Source organism: Phyllostomus discolor, chromosome 12 (genome assembly GCF_004126475.2).
Source record: "Phyllostomus discolor isolate MPI-MPIP mPhyDis1 chromosome 12, mPhyDis1.pri.v3, whole genome shotgun sequence".
Classification (NCBI taxonomy): Eukaryota; Metazoa; Chordata; class Mammalia; order Chiroptera; family Phyllostomidae; genus Phyllostomus; species Phyllostomus discolor.
Genome location: NC_040914.2, coordinates 73,782,780 through 73,806,346, shown reverse-complemented (window position 1 = coordinate 73,806,346; position 23,567 = coordinate 73,782,780). Strand labels below are relative to the sequence as shown.

At 51.1% G+C, this 23,567-nt stretch overlaps 1 protein-coding gene across 2 annotated transcripts in view; it reads right to left on the bottom strand.

Annotated features, from left to right (window-relative positions):
• KIAA0513 (KIAA0513 ortholog) overlaps positions 1–23,567 on the bottom strand; it is a 50,534-nt gene that overhangs the window by 21,672 nt on the left and 5,295 nt on the right. For both annotated transcript variants that reach the window (XM_028501976.2, XM_028501974.2), the window contains exon 2: positions 1,759–2,263. In XM_028501976.2, the coding sequence (XP_028357777.1) occupies positions 1,759–2,087 (329 nt within the window). In that variant the 5' untranslated portion in view covers positions 2,088–2,263. The remainder of the gene's footprint in view (positions 1–1,758; positions 2,264–23,567) is intronic.

The following is a 23,567-nucleotide window of genomic DNA, read 5'->3' as shown; positions in this document are numbered from 1 at the left end:
TGTGACTCACTAGTCTTTGGTGCTGAAGCCAGCATGGATCCGCCCACTGAACTGCAGAATGCCGCAGTCTCAGTAGGACACCTGTCTCCAGTGCCACCTCCCACCAGTCAGAGGGAGGGCGTGGTGGCTGATTCCCTGAAGCTTTTGACCAGTCAGTCCGCTGACCTCTATCTAGTCTGTGCATGGGGGGGTAGAGACCAGGGGACTGCAGGGAGTCCCCATGTCCAGGGTGGACAAAGTGCTCACTGGTCCCAAACCACCTCTGATCCCTCTTCATAGGGGGCCAACACTCCACCCAAGTTTAACGACTACAGATAGGAAGTAGGGGCTGAAGATCAACTGGCTCATGCAATATTTCATTTATTGAAGGTTCTGTAGAAAACATCTTGGTCTCATTTATCCCCAAACACCAGATGAAATACAAGAATGCGCCAGCCATTTGCAGGGCTCTTTGGAAAGCTCTGGAAAATGCATCCGATCCAGTTGTCCAGGTTCCATGCTGCCGACAGGCTGCCGCAAATACAGACCAGCCTTCCTGGGAAACCGACAAGCTTCTGGGCTCCCTTCCCTTTTCATTAACTGGGTGTGCTCGGAGAAATAGCAGCGCTGCGCTACTCAAACAAAATAAGTAGGAGGCCACATCTACTGCTGTCCCGGAATGCATTCAAAATCCAACAGAACGCCTCTCCGCATAGTCCAAGAGTTGGATTATCATTTGAAATTCTCCCTTTTTTAACTGCATGGGAAACGGAGGCCTACCTGAAAAGGGCAGACACCAGCTTTGCCAGGTATAAACAAGGGACCTAAACCATGATAGAAAAGAATGTGTTCTTTGCAGAGAGTCAACAGGCAGAAATTCTTACTGCTTTAACGGAAATGGACAATCTGCCCTTCTTCCGGGGCTCCCCAGATGGTAACGTGTGAGTAGTCTGGCGGCCTCGTTAAAAGGCAGATTCAGACTCAGTGGCATTAGGTGAAGGCCAAGGCTCTGCCTTTCTAACAAGCTCCCGGTGACGCTGGTGCTTCGGGTCTACAGGAGGCGGTCTGAGCAGTAAGAACTTCAGCCCTAAACACGCTGCTCTGAGTGATGCAGGACTGCTGGTGAGCCCCTGCCACCCACGAATTTGGACTTGTTTGCCTCCTCTCACAGCTGGCTGAGCTGTTAATACACGAGGGTGGGAGAGCTAGAGGCTCGTCCACAGATTCCCTGTTCCTCGGTCTGCGTTCCACCTCCCACTCCCGCTTCCTGCTGCTCCAATGGGCAACGCTGCTTACCTGCCCCTTCCGGAACCTCGAAAGAAAGGCCGGGAAGAGGTGTGAGGAAGAGTCACCATCCCAGCAGCTGCTTAAGGCTCAGCTGCCCAGGAGCATCACAAGGAGCATGGGGCGCTGAAACCTCTTGCCTTCTATTGCCCCTAAATTTAATGCCAGCTAATAACTGCAGCCCCCTAGTCAAGCATGACATGGACATGGAATGCCAGCAAGAAGTGAACCTGAAAGTGCTCAGATCCTGGGGAAGCAGAGCTAGTGTCCTCTTGGATTCAGCAATGGTGAGCAGAGAGCGACAGTGGAGTGGCCACAGCACTGGGGGGAGGGAAGAAGGGGTAGAACTCCCACAGCTGGTTCTGTCTGCAGCCTGGGGTGGGGTTTTGAAGCACCAGGGAGGCCCATCACCTGCCGGTGAGGGGCTGGCAGCCCTGGCCCTAGGCGATGCTCTTCTCTGGGACAAAGGCAAGAGCAGAAGCCCTGGGGGCTTACCCTCCAGAGAAGATCTTCTCCACATAGCCGCGCATGAACTCCCTGAGCTCCAGGGCCTCCTCGTCCTTGGCTGACTCTGTGCTCTGGTTGGAAGAGAAGGACTCGTTGGAGGAGGAGCGGTGGTACTGGTCCCAGGATGGGTGTGAGGGCGACTCGCCCATGTCATTCTCGCTGTCTGCCGACTCAGTGGTCTCACTCTCTGACCCGCCGTCGCCCTGAGAGCTGTCCCCATCCTGCAGCTTTGGTGGCAGGGCCTCCACGGGTGAGGAGGTAGATGGCTCAGTCTCGAAGTCAATCAGCGAGCCCACAGGGACCTCCAGGGCCTCCATGGCTCAAGTGGGCTGCCGAGGAGAGTGCCAGGTGGGTAGGCCAGAGGACTGGATTCCCGGAGAGTCAGTGGGAGCTGGAGACCACGTGGGAGCCTGCCGAGCACATGTGAGTTGCTTGGAGACTTCTGGCCACCAGGGATGAGTCCTTCGGGGCAGCTCACGTGGCCCTAAGGCATCTAGAGTGGAAGCACATAAACAGGATCAGCGGGAGAGCAGCTCCTGGAGGGAGGGAAATTCAGCACTGGTGTGAGGGGGATCCAGGCTTCAGTGAGTGACTTAGGTCCAATTCCCCGTACAGAGAGGAGGCTCCAAACTTCCAGCATCTGGGTCGTCTCTACACTACAGTCATTTTCCTCCTGTCCGCTTTGCTGTTAAACACCTGGTGCGTACACAGTAGGCACTGAGTAAGTATGTGTCGAATAAATGAACAAGTAAACACCAACGATCGGGATCTCTCCAAGCCGAGCAAACAGACTACAGGGGGGCTGCGTCTGCCAGCCCTCTCCCCACTGCAGCCTTCCACACGGAGGCCAGTAAATAAAGGCCTGACCCAGGCTGGAATCAGAGTCACCAGAGACACGCCTGTCATCCACTGGCACTGGGACCAACAGCCATGGGAGACAGGTGGCATCGGCCGGATCAGGAAAAGAGCCTTCAGCTAAGCACAGGGGCCCCTCGCCTCCTAGGCTCACATCTCTTCCTTCCTGGGCTCCTTTCTTAACATTCTTTCCTTCGAGACCCGAAACCTTCCCAGGCTTCACATACGTCGCTTCTCATCGTCCCTCTCAAAACCTCCGATGACTTCTCTAATTGCCTGGATCCAACCTCTCCTTTCCACAACTTCTCCCTGCACTGCAGACACCCTGGACGGTGACATGCGCCCTCTGGTGTCTGTCCTTCTGCACCTTGGGCTGGGCGGTCCTCTGCCTTCTCTTCTATCTTCCCCACCCAGAATCCTATCCACCCCTCAAGGCTTGGCTTAGTAGCGGCTCTTCTGAGAAGCTTCCCTCAAACCCTATTCAAAATGATTTGCTTACTGAGTCCTCTGTGCGCCCTGGCATTTTATTTACACTCATTTATAATTCTGCTTGTTTGACAGGTGGGTATTAGTATTTCCGTGAATCCCACTAAAGGATAACCCCTGGAGGGTGGACCAGGCCTTAGCCACCCGTGTAGTAACCCGAGTGCCCCACACAGAGTCTTGAATAAATAAGTGTTCCCCGTGTTTGTTGAGTGATGCACAGACCTGACCACGAACATGCTGTAGGATCTGGGGAGTCGACAACACAGGCTGCATGGTGGCAGAGCTGGGGATAAGATCTTTGCTTGCAAACCAGGTCTCCTGACAGCCAGTTCGGGAGTCACCTGCCAGTTCCGGGGCCCACCCTCCCCAGCGATGAGCGGCAGACAGCGAAGTAGGAAGCACAAGCCCTCCGGCTGCCAGAGCTCCTCCAGGCGATAGCACAGCCGAACTGGGGCCACATCCCTCTTCTCCCTTTTTTACAGACCCGCGGATGTAGGACAACATCTGGCAGGCAGGTGGCTGCTGATATTGATGAACTAATGCATCTGAGGGTAATTCAATATCAAAACTGCATCTACTGCCTGTTAAGAGCTTAATATTCATAAATTGATTACGGGTTCCTCCGAATTCCCCAGCCCAGGATATTTTTAAATGCCCTGAGTCAGAAAGATGGACTGGCTGGCTCCTTGTCACTGGCGTGGCAGCCACCACCCTCAGCAGAGTCCTACACAACTTGCCTTCGTCCAAAAAAGAGATGTGCGGAAGAACTTTCTGGGCCAGGAGAGCCACAGGGGCTCTCGGGAGCTCAGACAGCAGCAGCCCACTACCACACAGAGGGCTGGAGACGAAGGGGTGGCAGGCGGGGCTCCGGCAGCCCTGGCTCCCTGCCCACTGGCGATGTCTGTGAGCCACGGCCTCTGCTCTCGGGGCTGCATCTGCCCCTGCCCCTGCCACTGCCCCTGCCCCTCTGAGACGGCAGGGCCTGCTCCGATCTCTGACGTCCTTCCGGCGGCTGCATTTCCGGGCTCTCCGAAGAGCAGAAGGTCACACACACAGTAACACACCTGATGTTAAAGTGGACACTCACACACTAGGAAAATGTTTGCAGCCACTATGATAGGAAAATTGAGCCAATCAATTAATATGATAAATTCACCCAAATCCAACTAAAAAATCTATATTCTAATAAATAAACAAGCTACTCAGACAGGAAAGGCACACAAGAGGAAACACCATTATTAAATGCTTCGACAATTCTTCGACCCAGACTAGTAACCACATATGTGGATAGGTAAATTCAAACAATTAGGTACCATCTTATACTACTAAATTAGCAAAAACTGAAAAGTTATAATCCAAATGCTGATGAGGTTATGATAGAATTAATATTCTCAAACAATCCTGGTAATAGGGATATATATTTTAGAAAGCAATTTATACAATTCTTATTTTTCTCTCTCTGATCTAGAAATTTAAATGCTTGGAGCTTATCATAAGAAAATAATTCAAAATACTAAAAAACAGTTATTTGAAGAAAAATGTTCCCTGCAACAGTATTTCTAATCCTGATAAATTGGGGTAAAATCTAAATATAGTAAAATGGCAAATAAGTTCTAACAATTTGATGCAATAGTAACCAGTGTACATGCAATAAGAACACAGAACATCACTGAATGTTCACTTCATAGTTAAGTAAACAAAATATTTTACAGTCAACAAATAATTACTTAGCCCTACTGCATGCCACCCTCTGTTCCGGGCTCTGAGGCTACTGAGTGAGCGAGCTGTAACTTCACTGTAACTGCGGTCGTGCACACACATGGAGAGGGGCCGGGAAAGGACGGAGTGTGTTACAGGGTGGGCACAGAGGCAATCTCCCCTTTTTAGCGTGTTTTTTACCACAACAATGCAGTCTGCAATAAATAAACATTCAGAGGAAAAAGGGAACAAGTATCTTGCAACAGTTCAAGTGGTCGGAAGGGCTGTGTCTATGTACCAAAGCAGAACCCCCACATGGCACAGGACGTGCCAGATCAGCCCCGATTGTCTCGGCTATTTCTGGGCCAGCCTGAGGCTAGTGAGCAGCAGCTCTCCCAGTGCCTCCCTAGCTAGAAAATTCTGGGAGTGCATGAGTCATTCTTTCCCAGAAGCCTCCTCTGTGGGCTCAGGAAGGAGGGGACAAGGTAAGAACGACAGGCACCAAGCAAGGACCCAGTCTTGAGTACCACGAGGGCACTGTGGCTGCAGCCTGTGGGCCCTGGAGGCCCATGCACTGTCATCTCACGCCCCCGGCCCCCATGGCCCCCGGGGCCCCAGCCCAGGCGTCTGGCGTCTCTTGGGAGACAAGGCAGGGATGCCAAGCCTGTTCACGGAACTAACAGCAGGGTGCAGGGGCCGCTTGTGCTAAGGGCCTTGAAGCCATCCCACCCTTTCCTCCAGGAAGGAAATGTGTGTAATCACAGGCCTCTGTGCAGGACAGGGGGACAGTCACTCCGAGCATGCCAGGACTGCACAGTTCAAGTGACTACTTGTGCTGGGCCAGCCGGAGGGCACAGAGGAAGTGAGCCCAGAGGGGACTGACCTCACTGGCTGTGCTCGGGACCAGCCAGGTGCTGCCATGCAGGGCCGCAGGCCCAGTGGTATCAGACCTAAAGAGTTTTCCGGAGAATGCTGAAACCTACTATGTGAAATCCTCCAGTTCTTCAACCTTGGCCCCTAATTTAAACTTACTTCACAACACGTTGTGGGCCAAAGAAACCACATCTGGGGATTGCCCCCCAATCCATTTGCTTGTTTTGCACACAAGGAGGCCCCCAGACCCACTTTGGATCCAGATTCTTAGACTCAAGGTTTTAAACTACGGTGGAATCTCAGCAATTCCAAGTGTGGATATCAAAAACGCTTTTCTACAGACTGGAAGCAGAACAAACCTTCCCACAACTGGCACTACTACAATTTATTTCCGAAACCTTACGGCACGAGTTCCTACCAACCAGATCAGGCTAAAATTCCAAGTCAACCTGTAACTTCCATTGGCTTTAACCATCTATTCAGTCAACAAATATTTATTGAGCAGCTGTGTGCATCAACCACTGTGCAGGGAGCTGGGAACACAGCCATGAACAAAGCTGTGTGGAGCATCTGCTTGTGTGTGTCTGTGTGCCAGAGGGCGGGGGAGGGAAGAAGACAGTTAATAAAATAAAAACCCAGAGACGGCCTCAAGTTGATGCCCTGAGAGAGCTGGCAGGGGAGGCGTCTTTGGACTGGGGGTCAGGGAGGCAGATGCCTGAGCTAAGATGGAAGATCAGCCGGAAAGACTCGAGGGTCTGCTGAGCAGAGGAGAGTGCTCTGGGCAGAGGGGACGGCCTGCACAGGGGCCCCAGGCAGTGATGAGTTTGGAAAGCTCGGGAACTGGTAAGGCTGATGGGGTGGAGAGCAGCTACCCTCAGAGAAGAGGTTTGCCAGGGAGACTGAGCCAGAGGTGCAGGGAGGGGGTGCCCAGTGCAGTGGGAGCCCGGAATGTGTTCTAAGGATGCAGGGCAGCCATGGGGGGGACTGAGCACAGGCAGTGGTGGAGAACAGGAGAGCAGAGGGGCCAGGGTCACATTCTGGCGGGAGGTTTCCTGACCTTCGGCCTCCACCTTCCGCCCAGCCGTTTCCTGCCACAGTGGGACCAGCTGCAGAAGGAACTTGGAAGAAGATTGCCTTCTTGTGGCTGCTTAGCCACAGCCCCAAGGGGCTTTGCTCAAACTCTGATTTCCCCAACATCCCTGGGCAACCAGAGGTAGGACTTCCCTAGCAAGTTGGCCTTGAGCAATCAGAGGAGGTTCCCTGGGGGAGAATCCAGAACTTTCTGTAACTCTGCTCCTGGCCAACAACCTCAGGCACCCCTCTCTCTCTTACTGTCCTGAAGAACTATCAGACATGCTGCTTCTCTCACAAAAAGACTGCGAAACCTCTCTGCACCAGCACACATGACACACACGGGCTCGTGTTCACGTGCACCTGGCCTGCCTCCCCTCTCGCATCAACAAACCAGGGCCTGGAGAGGTGAAGCAGGGGCCCACCTACACCCAGCTTGGACGTGATGGAGCACGGAACCCAAACACAGCAAAGCCCGTGCTCCTGCCCACCACGCTGCCCCTGCGGCCGCTTCCCTGATGCTCCCCCGAGCACACGTTTCTAGAAGTGGAGCTGGTGGCTCAGAGGTTTGTGCCCTCTGGAGGCTACGATGGCACCCCCAGATCACCTCCTGCAAAGTGTGCTGTGGGGTATGTACTCGGTGGGTTTCCCATGTGTGCCTTCATTTCAACTGTAAGGTCACAACACCGCCATACCCTGAACCTCAGAACCCTGACCGGTTTGTTCCACTCTCAGGTTAAGTGCAGGGCACTGCACAGGGAAGGGCAGGTTCACTTTGAAGATGACAGAACTGGGACTGGCGAGCCAGAGCACGCCCCCACCCCCAGCGGCTGACTAAGGCATCTGGTTTGATTGCTTTACCTCCTGATTGCCCCACACAAAGGAAAACCAACCTCTTCCCCGAGTTTCAGCTCCACTCTGTCGGGCTGGAAAAATCATTTAAATCTGTATTGGTTTCCTATTTTTGGAAAACGTGAATTTGAATTTGTTTGCCCTAACCATTTGGATTATTACCAAGACAGATGAGCTGACACATGGAAGGTCTTAGAAGCAGCACGTGGGGAGCCAGGCCAGCCCCTCCCGGCTCGTGGGGGCCAGCTGTGCAAGACCCCCGTGACAACGTGAGATGGCTGAATACAGAAGCCGAGGTTGCTATTATCAGAGCGGTGGGTGATATCAGATCATTTGATGCTTTCCAAGGCACAAAAATATGTAAAATCGGTTCATTCTTGACCACTCCATCAAGCTGCTAGGGCAATATTTTATTTTCACTCCCACCTTAGACAGGAGAAGTCGGGCTGGACGGGGAAGGTATATGGCCATGTGGGGTCACCTGGCAGGCGTGTGGAGAGCAGAGCCACATACTGTTCAGGACTAGACGTCCCAGGTCCCTTGCAGATGCTGCCTGAGCTTCTGCTATATTTTGACCTCTCTTCAACCACAACTTGCATGTCATCTGCTGGAGCTAACCTCCCCATAGAAAACCTGTCTTGCTTTGCCTAAGTGTGTCAAGGCCCAGAGAACATCATGCAGAACTGTATACCCCGACCGAATGTGGATTACTATACTAAAAGACCCTCTACCCTGAGACTGCAGCCCCACCTGTACCCATGCCAAGGTTCTGTCCAGAGAGAAGGGGAGGGTCTCTTGGGAAGGCAGCACCCACAGTCACCAGACTCGTGATGCTAACACTGGGATTTAACCCTTGAAGGACAGTTACTTCCTTTGGTGTGGGCACCCTACTTCGTTCAGGCAGCCTTCTGCCTACAGTGACTGGTCAACTGAATGTCCCCTATGGCTTTTCAGTAAATGTCTTTCAGGAAACATGCCCAGAGAACACAAGAGAAGTAAGTCTGTTCTCCTTCCATGGCTGCGATCACAGAGTGCCCTGAGGAGCCTGACTCTGCATGACCTGTGATGGAAGGGAAGGGTCAGTGTGAGCAGCTACGGAGGCCAATGAGCCTTAGCCCATCCAGAAAGGGGGCTGGGGCTTGGCCAGGAGCAGACTTTGGGTCTAATGGCCTTTTCTTAGCTGGACATGCTAGCTGGACACTACCCAGGGCTAGAGGAGACAGCCTGGCCAAGGGGGATGCTGTCTCCTTGGCCTCACCACGTGAGGCGCAGCCCAAGGAGCTGAGCAGGGATGCTCTTCACATGGACTGAGGTTCTCAAGCTGGGCCAAGGCACCCCACATACCTGAGCAAAGCCACAGGGGTGCCATGGGCTGTTTCAATTTTTGGAGGGAAACACGATTATAACTTGACACTTGCTGAACTCAAAGCAAAGTACTAGCTCAAATAGTTTCACCATTAGATCACGCTGTGCTCCTTTAGATGGTGCCATATCTGGGTGAGACTGGGTTTTCAGCAGCGCACCGTGAATAAAAAGCAAGTATTGCACAAAAATCAATGTGGGACAGGAGAGTAGCCATGTGCAATCTGATTCCAGGGTTTAGAAGCTGAGCCTAGCAGGTGCACGTGTCCCGATAGTACATAATTACAGGAGCTTAAGGATGAAAGAAATATTTGTTAAATGGTGTGGTAGGTGGAGTAGTGGCCCTGACAAAAGGATTTTGCAGATATGATTAAGGTCAGGGCCTGGGGATGGAGAGATGACCCCAGATTATCTGGGTGGGCCCGACATAATCGCAAAGGTCCTTGTATGAGGGAGGCAGGAGGGTCAGGGTCAGAGGAAGAGATGGGTGATGCTCCGATGCTGGTTTTGAAGGCGGAGGAAGGCGCACAAGCCAAGGAGTGCAGGTGGCCTCTAGGGGCTGACAAAGGCCCAGGAATGAGATCCTCCTCTGGGGCCTCCGGAAGGCACCAGCCCTGCCGATGCCTTGACGCCAGCCCAGTGAGGCTGATTTTGAACTTCTGCCCTTCGGAACTGTAAAATAGCAAATGTGTTGTTGCAAGCCACTATGTTTATTTTTTAAAGCACTCACAGGAAACAAACACAAACAGCTGGTATGTTGTTAGGACATAAATACTTACTAAGCTGTGTGAACTATTAGGTATTTGTCTCAGCCTAGGGTGCCAGGAGGAAAATGACTGAGACACTAATGTTCTGTGAAAGTTCGGGAACCTCTGGCCCAGGAGGGGGGCCCGGGCCCGTGCTCGCAAAGCCCCTCCCTGCCACTGGAGCTTCCAACCCAACTGCAGGCCCACACGCCGGTCCCTGTTAAGTGGGTCCTTCCCAGCACTCGGTCAAGCTCGTGGGGGCCATTTAGTTCTTATTTCCCTGCATGGGAAACAGGCTGTCAGAGGAAGCTTTGGAAATAGGAAAGAGGAAGAGAAGCCTCTTGATCTCACTCTCCCATCTCCATTTCTGCATATTCCTTTCCAGTCTTTGTCAATAGGGAAACCTTTCTTTCTTTTTTTTTTCTTTTAACCATTTCAAGGCCGAGAGAAATCTGAATTTTTGCTCTGCAGCTAGCTGGCGGCTATCCTTCTTGTGACATCTACAAACACGCAGGCACCCACTGGATGCAGTTCTCCGGGCCCCTGCAGGATGTTCTATTTCAAGCTGACCCCACAGAGGTCAACAGTCAGTCTGGGTTTGGCTGTAGGAATGAAGGCAGACGGACCTCTGGCCTAGATTTCTGGTCTCTGGGGCTATCTTGAGATAACTGAACTTGATCAGTTATTAGATTACTGTCATCTGCTGTTGTTCCGCTATTAAGTGACGTCATAATGAATGATCTCCAAGAAGATCGTGCCTCACCGAAAAAGCTGGAGGAGAGGAGGAGGCGGAGAAGGAAGGGAAACCTTTCCACAAGCTGCTAAATGCAATCACCCCGTAAGGGAAGTGCTGTGGATGAAAATGTGAATTGCTTGAGGATCCACAGAACACTCCTCCGCTCCCCTGCGCACCAGTCTCTGCCCTGGCGGTTTTGGGAATCACGGAGTATGGGAACAACTTCCATATCCCTCTCCCCCCTCACCCCTCCCCAGCCTGCCACAAATAATGAGCCTCAGCTGCAGTGGCAGATGCTCCTCCTGCAGCCCCACGTGCGCTTGTTCAACACACTCAACGCTCCCCCAGGTGCTCCAACCCCCCTGCAGTCACTAGTCTGGGAGGGTCCCCAGCTGGCTGCCTGGGCAGGCTGTGGTGAGGACTCCCAGGAGCCCCACAGCCCAGCCAGACAGCGGCAGCAGCGGCAGCAGCGGCAGCGGCAGCGCAAGCACAGGCTCTTAAAAAAAATCGCTTCCTGTTGCTCAGAACCTCTCGAACTCTGAGACCACAACAAGGACTTACATCTGCCTCTGACAGCGTCTGAACAGCTCAGCCCTGGTAAAGCTCCTGACAAACAAATCGGCTCATCATTTTCTGGCTGGCTCATAACTGTCTTTGCCTTGGAAACAGAAAGAGACTTTTGGGCATTTGGGGCTATGAAGCAATAGCTGTTCCAATGAATGAATATGTGTCAAATATGAAGAACTGTCACTGATGTCCTTTTAGATGTCCGTGTGTTCGAGCAGCTGTCAGACACACATTACATCCAGTCACCATGGATTTAGGGCCACTTACAGGCCAGTGGGATGGAAGCATCCCATTACTGCCGCTGGGCAGAGAGTTAGTAGCCTTTCCTCCCAGCCAAAGCAAAAATGGGAACCATACTGGGCATGAAATTCTTTTCATTTTGACAAATTCATCTGCAGAGGAACTTTTTCCAGACATGAATTTAAAAATGAGTTTGTCGAGGAAGGTCCTCATATGAGAAGACGCTATTATTATAATGGAAGTCTCTAACAAGGTTCTGTAAAAGATACGGAGATGTTGACATACATTTTTAAGTAACACTCCAAAAATCTGAAGGCATCCATTAAATCAATGTGGCTCGGGCATTTGTCTGGCCGGAGCATGCTACTAGGTGAAGATAAGATCGCCCTGGTGACTCAGTGATGCAGCATCACGCACCTGGAGACGTCACAGTTAATATGCCCAGGAGGGTCCCCCTCCCAAGTAAAGTAGAAACGATTCATAGATACAGAGCAGGCTGACAGCTGTGTGTGGCGGGGGGGCAGGCAGAGTGGGGTTAGGGGGCTGGGTAGGGAGGGGTGGATGGATTGAGCCAAACAGGAAAAAAAGAGAGAAAACACTCATGGCCACAGACAACAGTGTGGCGATTGCCAGGGGTGGGGGAGGCAGAGGAGGGGGTGTGTGGGGGAGTAAATGGTGATGAGAGGAGACCTGGCTTGTGGTGGTAAACACACAAAGCCATGTACAGATGGTGTGTTTTGGAATTGTGCACCTGAAACCTGGGTAATTTTGTTAACCAGTGTCACCCCAATAAATTCAATAAAAAGGAAAAAATAGCAGATGTCCCCAAGGGCTTTTGGCAAGCTCCGATCACAGACTGTTCCTGGCCGATTTCTCTGAGAGCACCTGTGGTGCCAACACTCTGATCTGATCATCAAAACAGGATCCATGTGCTGAAGTTCCCAGCGGGAGGGGACTGCCCTTCTGCTGTGAACCTGGGAGAGGCTGCTTGTTCCCCGGGATACAACAGCAGCAGCATCTTAGGCAGCTGCAGGGGCTCCTCCTGTGGGGAGCATTGCCCAGTGAGGACAAGGACATGGGCCACGTGTGGGCACACCTGGCTCCCACACAGGATGGCCTTCCTGCCGGCAGCTGGTTTGGAACAGGTGGCCCTCTACAAGGGAGTGCAGCGTATCTGCACGGGCACCTGATGGGAGAATTCTTCTCCTAAGTGTCAAGGTCAGTCTCTCACTGGCTGCACTCTTCGTGGTCCAGGATTAATGATCTTAGGATCATGCTCCCCCAGCGAAGTTCCCTGCCAGTCGGCAGCCTCTTTTGTCTTCTTCACAATGGGATTCTCAGGGCCACAACCACACCAGGCACACAAATTGCTCAGTGCCTATCTGTTGTTGAAAACTTTCATGTCAGGGTTCAAAGGTGACCTGCCACAGGCTGCTTCCTCCACCCCTGCATTCAGTCAGCTGGCCCTGGCCCAGCCAGGCCCTGCCTGGTCTAATCATCACCACGCACTTCCTCCCACTGCCCTTGGTGCTCAGAGAAGGAAGAAAGCAGCTTAATTAAGACAGACAGTTCCACTGAAACACAAATCTGTTTTCTGTGTAGGTGCTGTGGGCAAAGCACTGTGCAAAGAACAGTAATGTAGACACTCAGCCTTGAAAAAGTACATACCTAGTAAGGAGAATAAGACAAGTGTGTAAGTAATTGTGTGATCGGGCATGGGGCACCAGCAAAAGAGGCCCAAGGGCTGGAGGGGAGGCCCTTGCTCAGAACATGCAAGGACTGCCTGAGTTGCATCTCTCTGAAGTCTGGGTCAATTCCCGCTAAGTAGAGGTGGGAAGGGAGACATCCCAGAGAGCAATCCCTCCAGCAAAGCCCTGACAGTTCCCACGGGGTGGGCTGCAAAACGGCGTGCAGCTCCCTTTGGTTTGTGGAACATAATGAGCTGCCCCTGCAGCGTGGCCTTGGGAGTAACTTAACTACCCTCTTGTCTTCAACCAGAAGCAGGGACTTCCAAAGCATTCACAAGGTTTCTGATGGAAAAGTGTCAAGAAGTGGCTTCCCAGCAATGCTCCTGACCAGAAGGAGCACTGGGTGGGGGGTTTGGGATGGGGTGGCTCGACACTCATGTTCAGGACCCTCGTGGCATCCATTGAAATACAACCCCCAGCTCCCTGGGTTTAAGGTGCCCGCTGGGATATTCCTACATGTGGACAGGAGGAATTGGCTGTAGCTCCCCGGACAGCCCAGGCCAGATACGGATTTGGGGACCGTGAGCCAGAGCACATGCAAAGCCCAGAACCACTCAGGGGGCAGAGGAGGGTTGAGCTGCGCTGCTGACAATGACAAGCAGTATCAGGAGGTGCGGGAGAGCCACGGAGCTGCTCTCTGGAGAGTAAGCACAGGCTGCCCCAAAGTCCTTCGCACGGCACCAGGCTGGGGGTTGGAGCTGGGGCTGAGTCCACGCTGGCCAAGAACTGAGCATGTGGGTGGCGAATTATGACTCGTAGCCTTTTTGCGGTGAGTCTCTGACTCACTCTCTGTCATCTCGGAGGAAGCGGAGGTAACAGGTGAAGAGAGGTGAGAGAGGGCAGATGCAAACCCCCTTTCAAAGGGGGAGACTCTGTGAACTAGATTTGGGGAGACAGCCACGGCAGGGGACACCTAGAAAGAGTTTACTTACTAACAGGATGGCTCTGTGGGCACCATGGAAAGGAAGCGGTGAGGACCGAGGTCAGAACCTCCTGTCACCAAACTCTGGCGCTGCAGTGTGTGTGCTCACTGGCTCGTGGACGAGGGGTCCCGTGGAAGGAGTGCCCTGGGTGTGGGCATGGTGCTTGCTTGACAAGTGCATGACAGCTTTGAGGGCGAGACAGAAACTGCGGCCTGCGTGTTGTGTAATGGGGTGGGTTTATAAATACTGGATTTCATCATCCTGAGTACACTTTTGGTTTTTGTTTCATTTTTTGTGTGTTTTAAGATCTCTGAAATCAGGTGTGCCTTATCATTGCTCTCTGCCAGGCCCACATAATACAGTTGTCGTCTGGAGACAAGGAGAGACCCTCTTTTTTTTAAGCAATTAAAAAGTAAACTTGAAGAGTACGTAAGTCACAACCATGTCACTAACTTCCCTGAAAATTAATATTCCATGTAACCACCACCGGCCTCAGGGAGCAGAACATGCCCCTCCCCCTGAGGCCCCGCCCCCGGTGCTCGGCTCTGCCCCAGAGGGAAGTGCAGGGAGCAGGCTGATGGCAGAGACGATGGTGTTTTACAGAAACCCATGGGCTTCCACGGCTTCAGAATAAGGGGCTTCTCTGAATGTCAAGAAGCTTTAGCAGTGCTCTAACCAACTTATTTTGCTAATATTTTCCTCTTTATTACGGACAAGACTAATACTTGATAATAATTTACGACTCTAAGTAATTCTAAGGGAGTTTTTTTTCAATACTGAATAAAAATTCTAAGTGAAAAAGAGCATTGTAGGATAGTTCAAATGGAAAAGTTTGATCTTTCTTCATCGTGCATAAAATAAAATGGTGACTCTCACAACTGATGATGTCTTAAATTCGACGCAGTGTGGTGGTCACGCCGCCTCACCCGCAGTCCACTTGGAAGGACATCCGACTGCTAGTTGCCCGCTGCTACCAGGGAAAGGGCTCCAGCCCAGGCTCCAGCCCACACCCTCGCTGATTACTCAGAGCCTGGGGGATATGAAGCCAAAGGGATAGTTAACTCAGAGAATGACACAATCGGGATGCAAAAACATTCTGGCAGACTCCACTGGGGGCTGCGTCTCAAAGACGCCTCTTCAAAACCACAGTGAGATATCACCTCGAATCTGCTAGAACGACTGTTATCGCAGAGACAAGAGCGAACAAATGCTGGCGAAGATGCTGGTGGGCATGTAACCTGGCGCAGCCACAGTGGAGAAGGGTATGAAGATTCCTCAAAAAGGTAAAAATAGAACCACCGTATGATCCAGCAATTCTGCTTCTGGATACTTCTCCAAAGGAAAGGAAATCACTGTTTCGAAGAGCTGTGGGAGCCCCACCCCCGCCTTCACTGTGGCACGGTTCACAGCAGCCAAGACATGGAAACGAACCACGTGTCCGCCGACGGGTAAGTGGATGAAGCAAATGCGGCCTACATGTGCAATGGAATACTATTTGGCTATAAAAAATAACAAAATCCTGCCACTGGTGATATGGATAAAACTCAAGGGCATTAGGCTAAGTTAAATAAGTTAGAGAAATACAAATACTGTATGATCTCAGTTATATGTAGGATTGAAAAAAAAACCCTCACAAACAGCAATCGCATTTGTGGTTGCCAGAGGAAGGGGGTGGGGAAATGGGTGAAGTGGCGACAAGGTACAAACCTCCAGCTATGAGATCAGTAAGTTCTGGGGGCGCAATGCACAGCTGGTGATCACTATGGTTAATGCTACTGTTTCAAATGCAGCAATTCTACATTTGAAAATTGCTGAGACAGTAGATCTTCAAAGTTCTCACCACAAGAAAAAAATCGCCACTGTGAGCTAATGGCTGTTGACTTAATCTGGTATTCGTTTTATAACATACATACACCAAATCATTATGTGGTACACCTTAAATGTACACAGTGTTATATGTCAATATCTCATATAAGGCTGAAAAAATAAATACACGACGCCTCTTGATAGCACATGTGTTAATTCCTGGGTGTTTGCTGAGGGCCTTCCATGTGCCAGGCTTAACGTGGGAGCAAAGAGGCGATGACACCACAGTTTCTGCCCTTGAATAGCACATAAATTATCATGTGAGAGTGTCCAACGTTTTGAGCCAGAGTCACGCAAGTCCACTATTGAGAGGCCACTCCTTAGTTGACCGTACGTGTGCTGAGTCTACGCGTTGACGTGAACAACAAAAAACTCTCGACTGACCTCCAGCTGCACGACAAAAGTATCTGATCCACAGCAGGAGTGACGGCTTCACTCAGGTCTGCCAGGCTGCTCCTGGAACATTCTGTCTAATCCACACCTTGAAAGGAACAATCAAAACAGGAGTGGCGGCTTCGCTCAACTCTGCCTCCACCTGCCAGGGCTGCTGCTGGAACATTACGTCCAGTCTGCACCTTGAAAGGACTGACCAATCTCTCTCACGCAGGACACACAGCCCAAGAACCCACGGGCATTGTCCTCCTCACCTGTTAGGTCCAAAGCAACCCATTAGGATTCACTGTTTTGAAAAAAATAGAAATAAACTTGCAAGAGCATTTTAATTTAATTTTGAGGGTAAAACAAAGATTTTTTTGATATCGAAGAATTCAGAAAGTCTGTGTTCTTCATACCATCTTTGAAAGGCTTCCTGGAGGGTACAGTCCAGCAATCCAGGTGACCGAGCACAAACACACACAGGCCTGTCTTCCTCCCACACCAGAATCAACAAGGAGGACGAGAAAATGCCCCGTGTCTCTCCGAGAAGATGGACAGTGAACAGTATGCTTGGGGATGAAGGGAAAGGGAGATTACAGATGTTTCTCTAGATGTTGGTGAAGCTGAAGGGTGTATTAAAAATGTTTAATGCTAACCCTAACTCCTGAGGGAGGGAATCCATCAATGTAACCATAGGCAGGAAAGTCTTAGGCTGGGGGGGGGCGGTGGCGGGTGGACAGGGGATGAGAAAAGCCTAGGAAAAAAGATGGCACAAAAGCAATTTAATTTGGTAAGTGCTTTGTAAGACCATTCTTTAAAAAAAAAGAAAGGAAAAAGGAGAGAGCTATTGAAGTTCTGGAAAGCACACAAAGGAAGGAAGGAATACAAAAGCCTGCCTGAAAATGGTGTCACATGAGCAATGGTGAGAAAGTCAAGGGCATTTACCGCGGGGTAAGTAACCTGGGAGACAAGGTGGTGGTCTGCACGTGTCTGAAGAGTGACAGAGGGATCAGACTATTTTAGTGGCCCCAGGGGGAAGGGTGAGCCTGACAGTGGAGCCCCCACATGGCAGCGGTCTCCACTCACGAGAACAGCCCCCCCGGAGTCCCCTTCTCAGGGAAGCCAGAAGCGGAAGCAGGAATCTCTGCTAGCAGGTTCGTAGAGGGAGAGGTTGTGGAAGCCCCAGGGCTTCCTGCCATGTCCACTGAGATAACATCTTAGGATGCTCAGGGCCGGCTTCCCTCCAGTGCAGCTGTCACAATGGTTACATCCGACTACGACTCCCATTTTATGACCTCCAGGAAGGAGCAAGCATCTAAAATGTTCACAGTGCACAGGAAAGAGATAATGGACCATCTGCTGGTTCCCCAACACAGTGAGAGAAGAAGACAGCATGATTGTCCACAAAGACCTCCAAAGAAAGCCGTGACCCCATGGGGTCAGTGAGTGCTGGGATAGACCGTGGAAGAGACACACTCCCTGCCTCACGGAGCATGTACTCTGGTGACCCTGCCTCCCTCGGTTCAGCACCAGTGCGGTAGGCTCTAGTACAAACCACAACTCACCACGGCGCCAGGCCCAGAAGGGTCCAGGAGTTCAGTTAGTCCCCAGTGGATTAGAGAGGAAGGAGAAGGGATATCTGATTACATACCAATGGCTCCTCCAAAACCTAAGCCTTTGAGATTTCTTAGTTCTTCAAAAGTCATTCTAAGTCTCACTCAAAAGTCACACCTCATGCAGGCATTTGGGTATCCATTTTGCATTTTACTAATATTTAGTTCATCCTAGGAAATTCCTCAGCGAATTGGTGAGCCCTCTAGTTTAAAGCAACGAGGAGGGATTTGGTGACAGCTGTTTTCCATTAGTTTTTGCTATTAACTTACTGAGTCGGTTCCACTACAACCAAATGTTAGAATTTACTGCATGGCACAACCCCCCTTAGTGAGCAGCTGTACCTCTTTAATAAAAGAAGGACACAGCTGACAATTTAGGGACAGCTGGATGCAATTTGGATATAGACCCACTTGGCCTTCCATCCTTTTGGGTAATTTGGCACAATGAGTGCACATTGCCCCAACCCCTGGTATGGAAATAGCTGCATTCAATGACTGGGTTGGGACAGGCTCCCGGAAAGATCTGGGACTTGGTCCTTCCTGAAGAACCCAAGGGAGATCAGGGATGGGATTGAACAAACATCCATTCTCTTCCCGAGTGGTGCTTTGCTGCTGTTGGCCCGATGAAGGGCGGAAGCAAAGGGCTGCGTGCCTGGGACACCTGTGTCTCTGCGGGAGGGAGGCTCTGGGCAAACCCTGCTGGACACAGGGGTCACCTGGCAGGCTGCCGTCAGCCCTCTGCTTAAAAACCATCAGTGTTTGTCACCGCTTAGTAGTCATAACCCCCATCATCCGGACCCGTGGTCAAGGTGCTCTGCAATCCGGGGCCAGACTAAGCTGCCCACGCAGCCCTCTGATGGCCATGCAGGAGGGGACGCTGCCACTATGCTAAAGCCACCTTGCATAAGCATCTGGCTGTTGAGTTTTTCGAGACTGAACTTCAGCTTTAATCAGGCTAGTTTCACCTCCCTCCCTCCCTCTTTGCTAATGTTTTCTTCATTTCCCTGCATGTTACCCACATCCTTCTGGCTAAACCTCTTGGCACATCCAAAACCTGCTCGTGAACATGGAGAAATCTTAAAATTATTATTGTGTTACACTGGTGTTTTCTAAAGGTCACTTTGTACTCTTTGGAAATTCTCCCTAGTGTTGAAATATGTTTAACAATATTTCAAAGGATATTTATTTAATCTACTGTAAGGAAATAACCAAAAATATGACCAAAAAACTATTTGCAGCATTATTTATAACATCAAAAACTGAAAATAATCTAAATGCTGAACATTATTTTAAATCTGTTACATGAATTATGGCACATCACAGAAATATTATAGAGAATAATAATGAAAACACGGCATCATGAAAATGCTTATGTTAACTGGGAATGAAATAAAATATGAAAAAACGAACATGTAAAATCATGCTCTCCCAGTTCACAACAATGTAAGAGTAGCACAGGACAATGCTGTGGCCATCCTGCGCGCCCTGCACTGTCATTATAGGGATCAGGTGAGCTAACAGGGCCCCCCCCCCCAAAAAAGGCAAATGGCTAAAGAGCTACACAGATTCTAAGTGGTATTAACATTAGGCATGTCAGGAACGTTCAGTCCGTGAACCAACAGAGTGACAGAAACTTTAAAGATCACATCCACAGCAGGAGCCCTGAAGGAAGTGGCCATTTCAAAAGTCCTGCTTTACAATTTTCACATGGTCTTGTATTCACATGTGTCAGCGTGTGTAGATGGAGATTCATGATGGAGAGTGAGCCGTACCAACAGTCATCTTGTTCAGAGAGTCCTTTAACAAAGCAAGAGCTACCCTTGCTTAAATAAAGGCTTTGTTTCATTTGAGTGAATGAGTGACTGAGTGAGAACAAAAGAGAGAGAGCAAGCCCTGGCTGGTGTGGCCAAGGTCGCCAGTTCAATTCCCAGTCAGGGTACATGCCTGGGTTACAGGCTGATTGATGTGTCTCTCACACATCAATGTTTCTCTCCCTTCCTTTCTCTCTCCCTTGCCCCCTCTCTAAAAATAAATAAATAAAAATCTTTAAGAGAGAGAGAGAGGGAAAGAGAGAGAGAGAGGGAGAGAGAAATCTACTTTAGGAGATTAACTTGTCTGTCCAGAGACTAGCAACCTTCCGCACCAACGTGGAGCTGTGCTGACTGCAGTGGGGCTGTTCCACGTGGCACTGCAGACCCTTGGCTGGAGGGTTCTCTGTAATGAGGCTGTCTGGTGCGGAGAATGTTTAGCGGCCTCCCTGGCCTCTACCACTAGATGACAGAAGCACCTCCTCCCAGCTGCGACCACCAAAAATGTCTCTAGCTTTTGCCCCAGTGGAAATCCGTCATCTGGATGAACTCAGACCAGCAATGCTGAAGAATCTCAATCATATTAACCCTTCTCTCATTAGTGTCACAGCTGCTCCCAAAATAAACCCAGTAAAGGTCATCACGATGGCCCTTTGACAGCACAAGTCCCTACCTTAAATAGCTAACATTTGCGGTCAGAGGGAACCTTGTTCACTGAATTCCTCTAATTAAAACAGCTCCAAATGGCAGTGACCGCTCAGTTGCCTCTGGAACCATGGGAAGGTGGTGGTGTGTCCCACGCGTCTGGTCACATGCGTTCGACCATTCGGCAACTGGTCTCGAGCGTCTACAGTGCGCCGGGTGTTGGTCCAGGGGAACAAGGCAAGCCAAAGCCCAGCCCTCGGGGAGTTTGTGCTCTAGTCAGAGAACAAGGAGGTACACACACAGTCTCTCGAGGCCCTCAGAAGTGTTGTGAATAAAATAAAAGGACAGATAGGTTCGAGTTGTGCAGCCCAGTATGGCAGCCGCTTGCCACATGTGACTTTTGAGCCATGAGATGTGGTGCGTTCAAACTGAGACGTGCCAACCACACTAGATTTTAGACTCAGTGCAAAAAAGAGAATATAAATCTCATTAATAATTATATATTGATTAGATGTAGGTGTAATAATAGTTTGGATGTACTGGGTTAAATAAGATCCACTATCAAAATGATCTTGCCTGTTTCCTGTACTTGTTTAGTGTGGTCACTAGAAACTGAAGGTGCCGCAGGAGGCTCACCCTGTGTTCTGCTGGGCCGTGCTGGGCCTGAGAAACCAGATGGAGGCGGGAGCTCCTTCAGCCTGGGACACCAGGGAGGGTCATTCCACCCTCTGGAACTGGAAGACCAGCATCCCAGCTAGAGGGAAGGCAAAACCACAGGGGCTCTGCGGCAGGACGAACCTGGCCCCTTGGAGCCCCAGCTGGCCAGTGGCGAGTGCAGAGGGAGGGCAGAAAGAGCTGAGGCTGCCTGGGCTGCAGGCCAGACACTAGGCAGGGGCCTGGAGGCCAAGTTTAGGAGTTGGGACTCCATCCTGTGAGCCATGGAAGAGCGCTGGATGGTTTGTGTCACGGGAACACCATGACCTGGTCTAGGCTTTGCAAAGATGCTGCACTGGGGTGGCCGTGTGGGTAGAGGACTAGCATGCAAGCCGGAGCAGAAGCAGGGCCACCAGGCAGGTGTGAATCTCCAGGGACCCCTCAGCTTTTGGCCACTCCAGGTGACCTTAGAAGAGGACAGGAAACAAAGTCAGAGACGCTGCTATTAGTCTCCTACAGAACAGCTAGTCTTGTTAATTCTGCTTACAGTCAAATTTTGATTATGTAGAACACCTCTTTCCTCACAAGAGTAGAGGGGGGAAGTGCGTATTCCCCCAGTCCAGGCGGGGTTTGGAGGGAGGTCCTGCTGCTCCAGGAAGCTCTGCATGACCTGCCCCCAGATCAGAGCAGACGGGTCTTCGGAGCAGCTGCCCTTTGTTAGCCGCGCTCCCGCTTCCTGTGCTCCACCACCACCACCCCAATGAAGTTAGGCATTGGAGGGGGGTGTCTTAGGTTTGTCGTTTTTAAATTTTTATTTATTAATTTCAGAGAGAGAGAGAGAGGAAGGGAGGAGAGAGGGAGAAAGGGAGCAGGGTGGGGGGTGGGAGAGAGAGGGGAAGACTGATTTGTTGCCCCGCCCACTTGTGCGTCCCTCAGTGGACTCTTCTACATGCCCTGCCGACTGTCAGATCTGGGACGGCCCTCTAGCCAACTGACGGCCCGGCCAGGGCAGGTTTGTCGGTGTTTCGATCTCATTTAATTCTTTTACTTCATTCTTGCCATTTACAATTAACTCAAAATTTGGTTTTCTTCTCTCATGAGGCTCCCACCTCTTCTTACTGGGCCCCATTTTTGTGTTTTAGCTTCCCGGGTTCACCCCCAAGCTCCCCAACTCAAGGATGCCAGCTGCATGGCAGCCTTCTAGGCTCATTTACTCTGGCATTTTCCATTTGCTCTGCTGTCTCTAGATTCTCATTTCCCCCCAGCACATTGGTCATTTTTGCCACTGGTGAGTCATTTGCTCTGAGTCATGCTGGGCTGTGAAGCCAAGGCCAGGGAGATGCCTCGGAACACACCTGGTTAGCAACAGGCTGTCCTGGAGGGACAGGGTCCGCACACAGGCATGAGTTTTCCTGGCGCATTTCCTTACCCTACTTCGGTAAGTAGGAGAAAAAAATGGCCCTTTTCCTCTTTTTTCCTCCAGAGTTACCATTTCTCTCAGCATCTATGGAAAGAGCCTTCGTCAACTAGTTTCAGAGGCAGGAGGACATTTCCGGAATGAACCTGGACACCCCAAGGGTGAGGCAGGTCTTCTTACTAAGGTTCTTTCCTGTCATGCCAGGTGGACCTTCATAGAGAGGCCACTCCGGGACCACTCCCCACCCCCACCCCAGCACAATGAAGGCCCCCAGGCTGTGCACACAACTGAGAAGACAAGACCGGGAGACAACCCTAAATGCGCCCTGGCACCCGGCCCGGATCCTGGAGCAGAAAGCGGCCTGGGTCTGTGTGCCACTCCTGCCCTGCCCAGCTGTGTGCTGGAGGCAAATCACACTGCCTATCCATGATGCCTGTCTCGTCTTATGTGACACGGGGACAGTAACGGTGGCCGCACCACAGTGTTCTCATGAGGGTTAAAGTGACAACCCTCATGCAGAACGCCAAGCACATTGCTGGGGGCAGCACAGTCACCCCAGTAAGATGAGCTACAGCCAGCACCACCTACCTCACCCCTCGGGTGTGCAAACTGCCCCTCCCCCCTCTCCCCGCCCCCCTCCCCCCACCAAGAGCTCTGCACTCGCTCATCTCCTTGTCAGGGCTAACCCTGAAGTTTAAGGAACTTGACTCTGAAAATAAAAGCTTTTCCCCTGCACTCTTGCCTCAAGGCCTCATATGTTACCATTACAGACTCATTTCTTCTAAGCACCGTCCTTCCAAGAATAAAACTCTTGGCAGAGGTGTCACCAGCAGTGAGCACGTGGGAACAAACAGCTGACCAGGTCTGCACAGACCGGGCTTGAAAAGGCAGGAGGAAGAATGCCCTCCCACAGGGAGGGCTAGGGGTGGGCCTCGGGGACATAAAGGACACCAGATCTGTGGAAGGAGACACAAAAGAACGGCTGGATGACGCCACTGGGGACAAGGCTGGGAAGAACCTGGAGGGGTAGGGAAGGCAGAGCCAGAAATGACTTTTCACTAGACTTTTTTTTTAGGATTTTATTTATTTAATTTTAGAGAGAGAGGAAGGGAGGGAGAGAATCATCAATGTGCCTGAGACACATGGATCTGTTGTCTCTTGCACACCCCCAACCAGGGACCTGGCCTGCAACCCAGGCCTGTACCCTGACTGGGAATCGAACCCATGACCTTTCCATTTGCAGCATGACACCCATCCCGCTG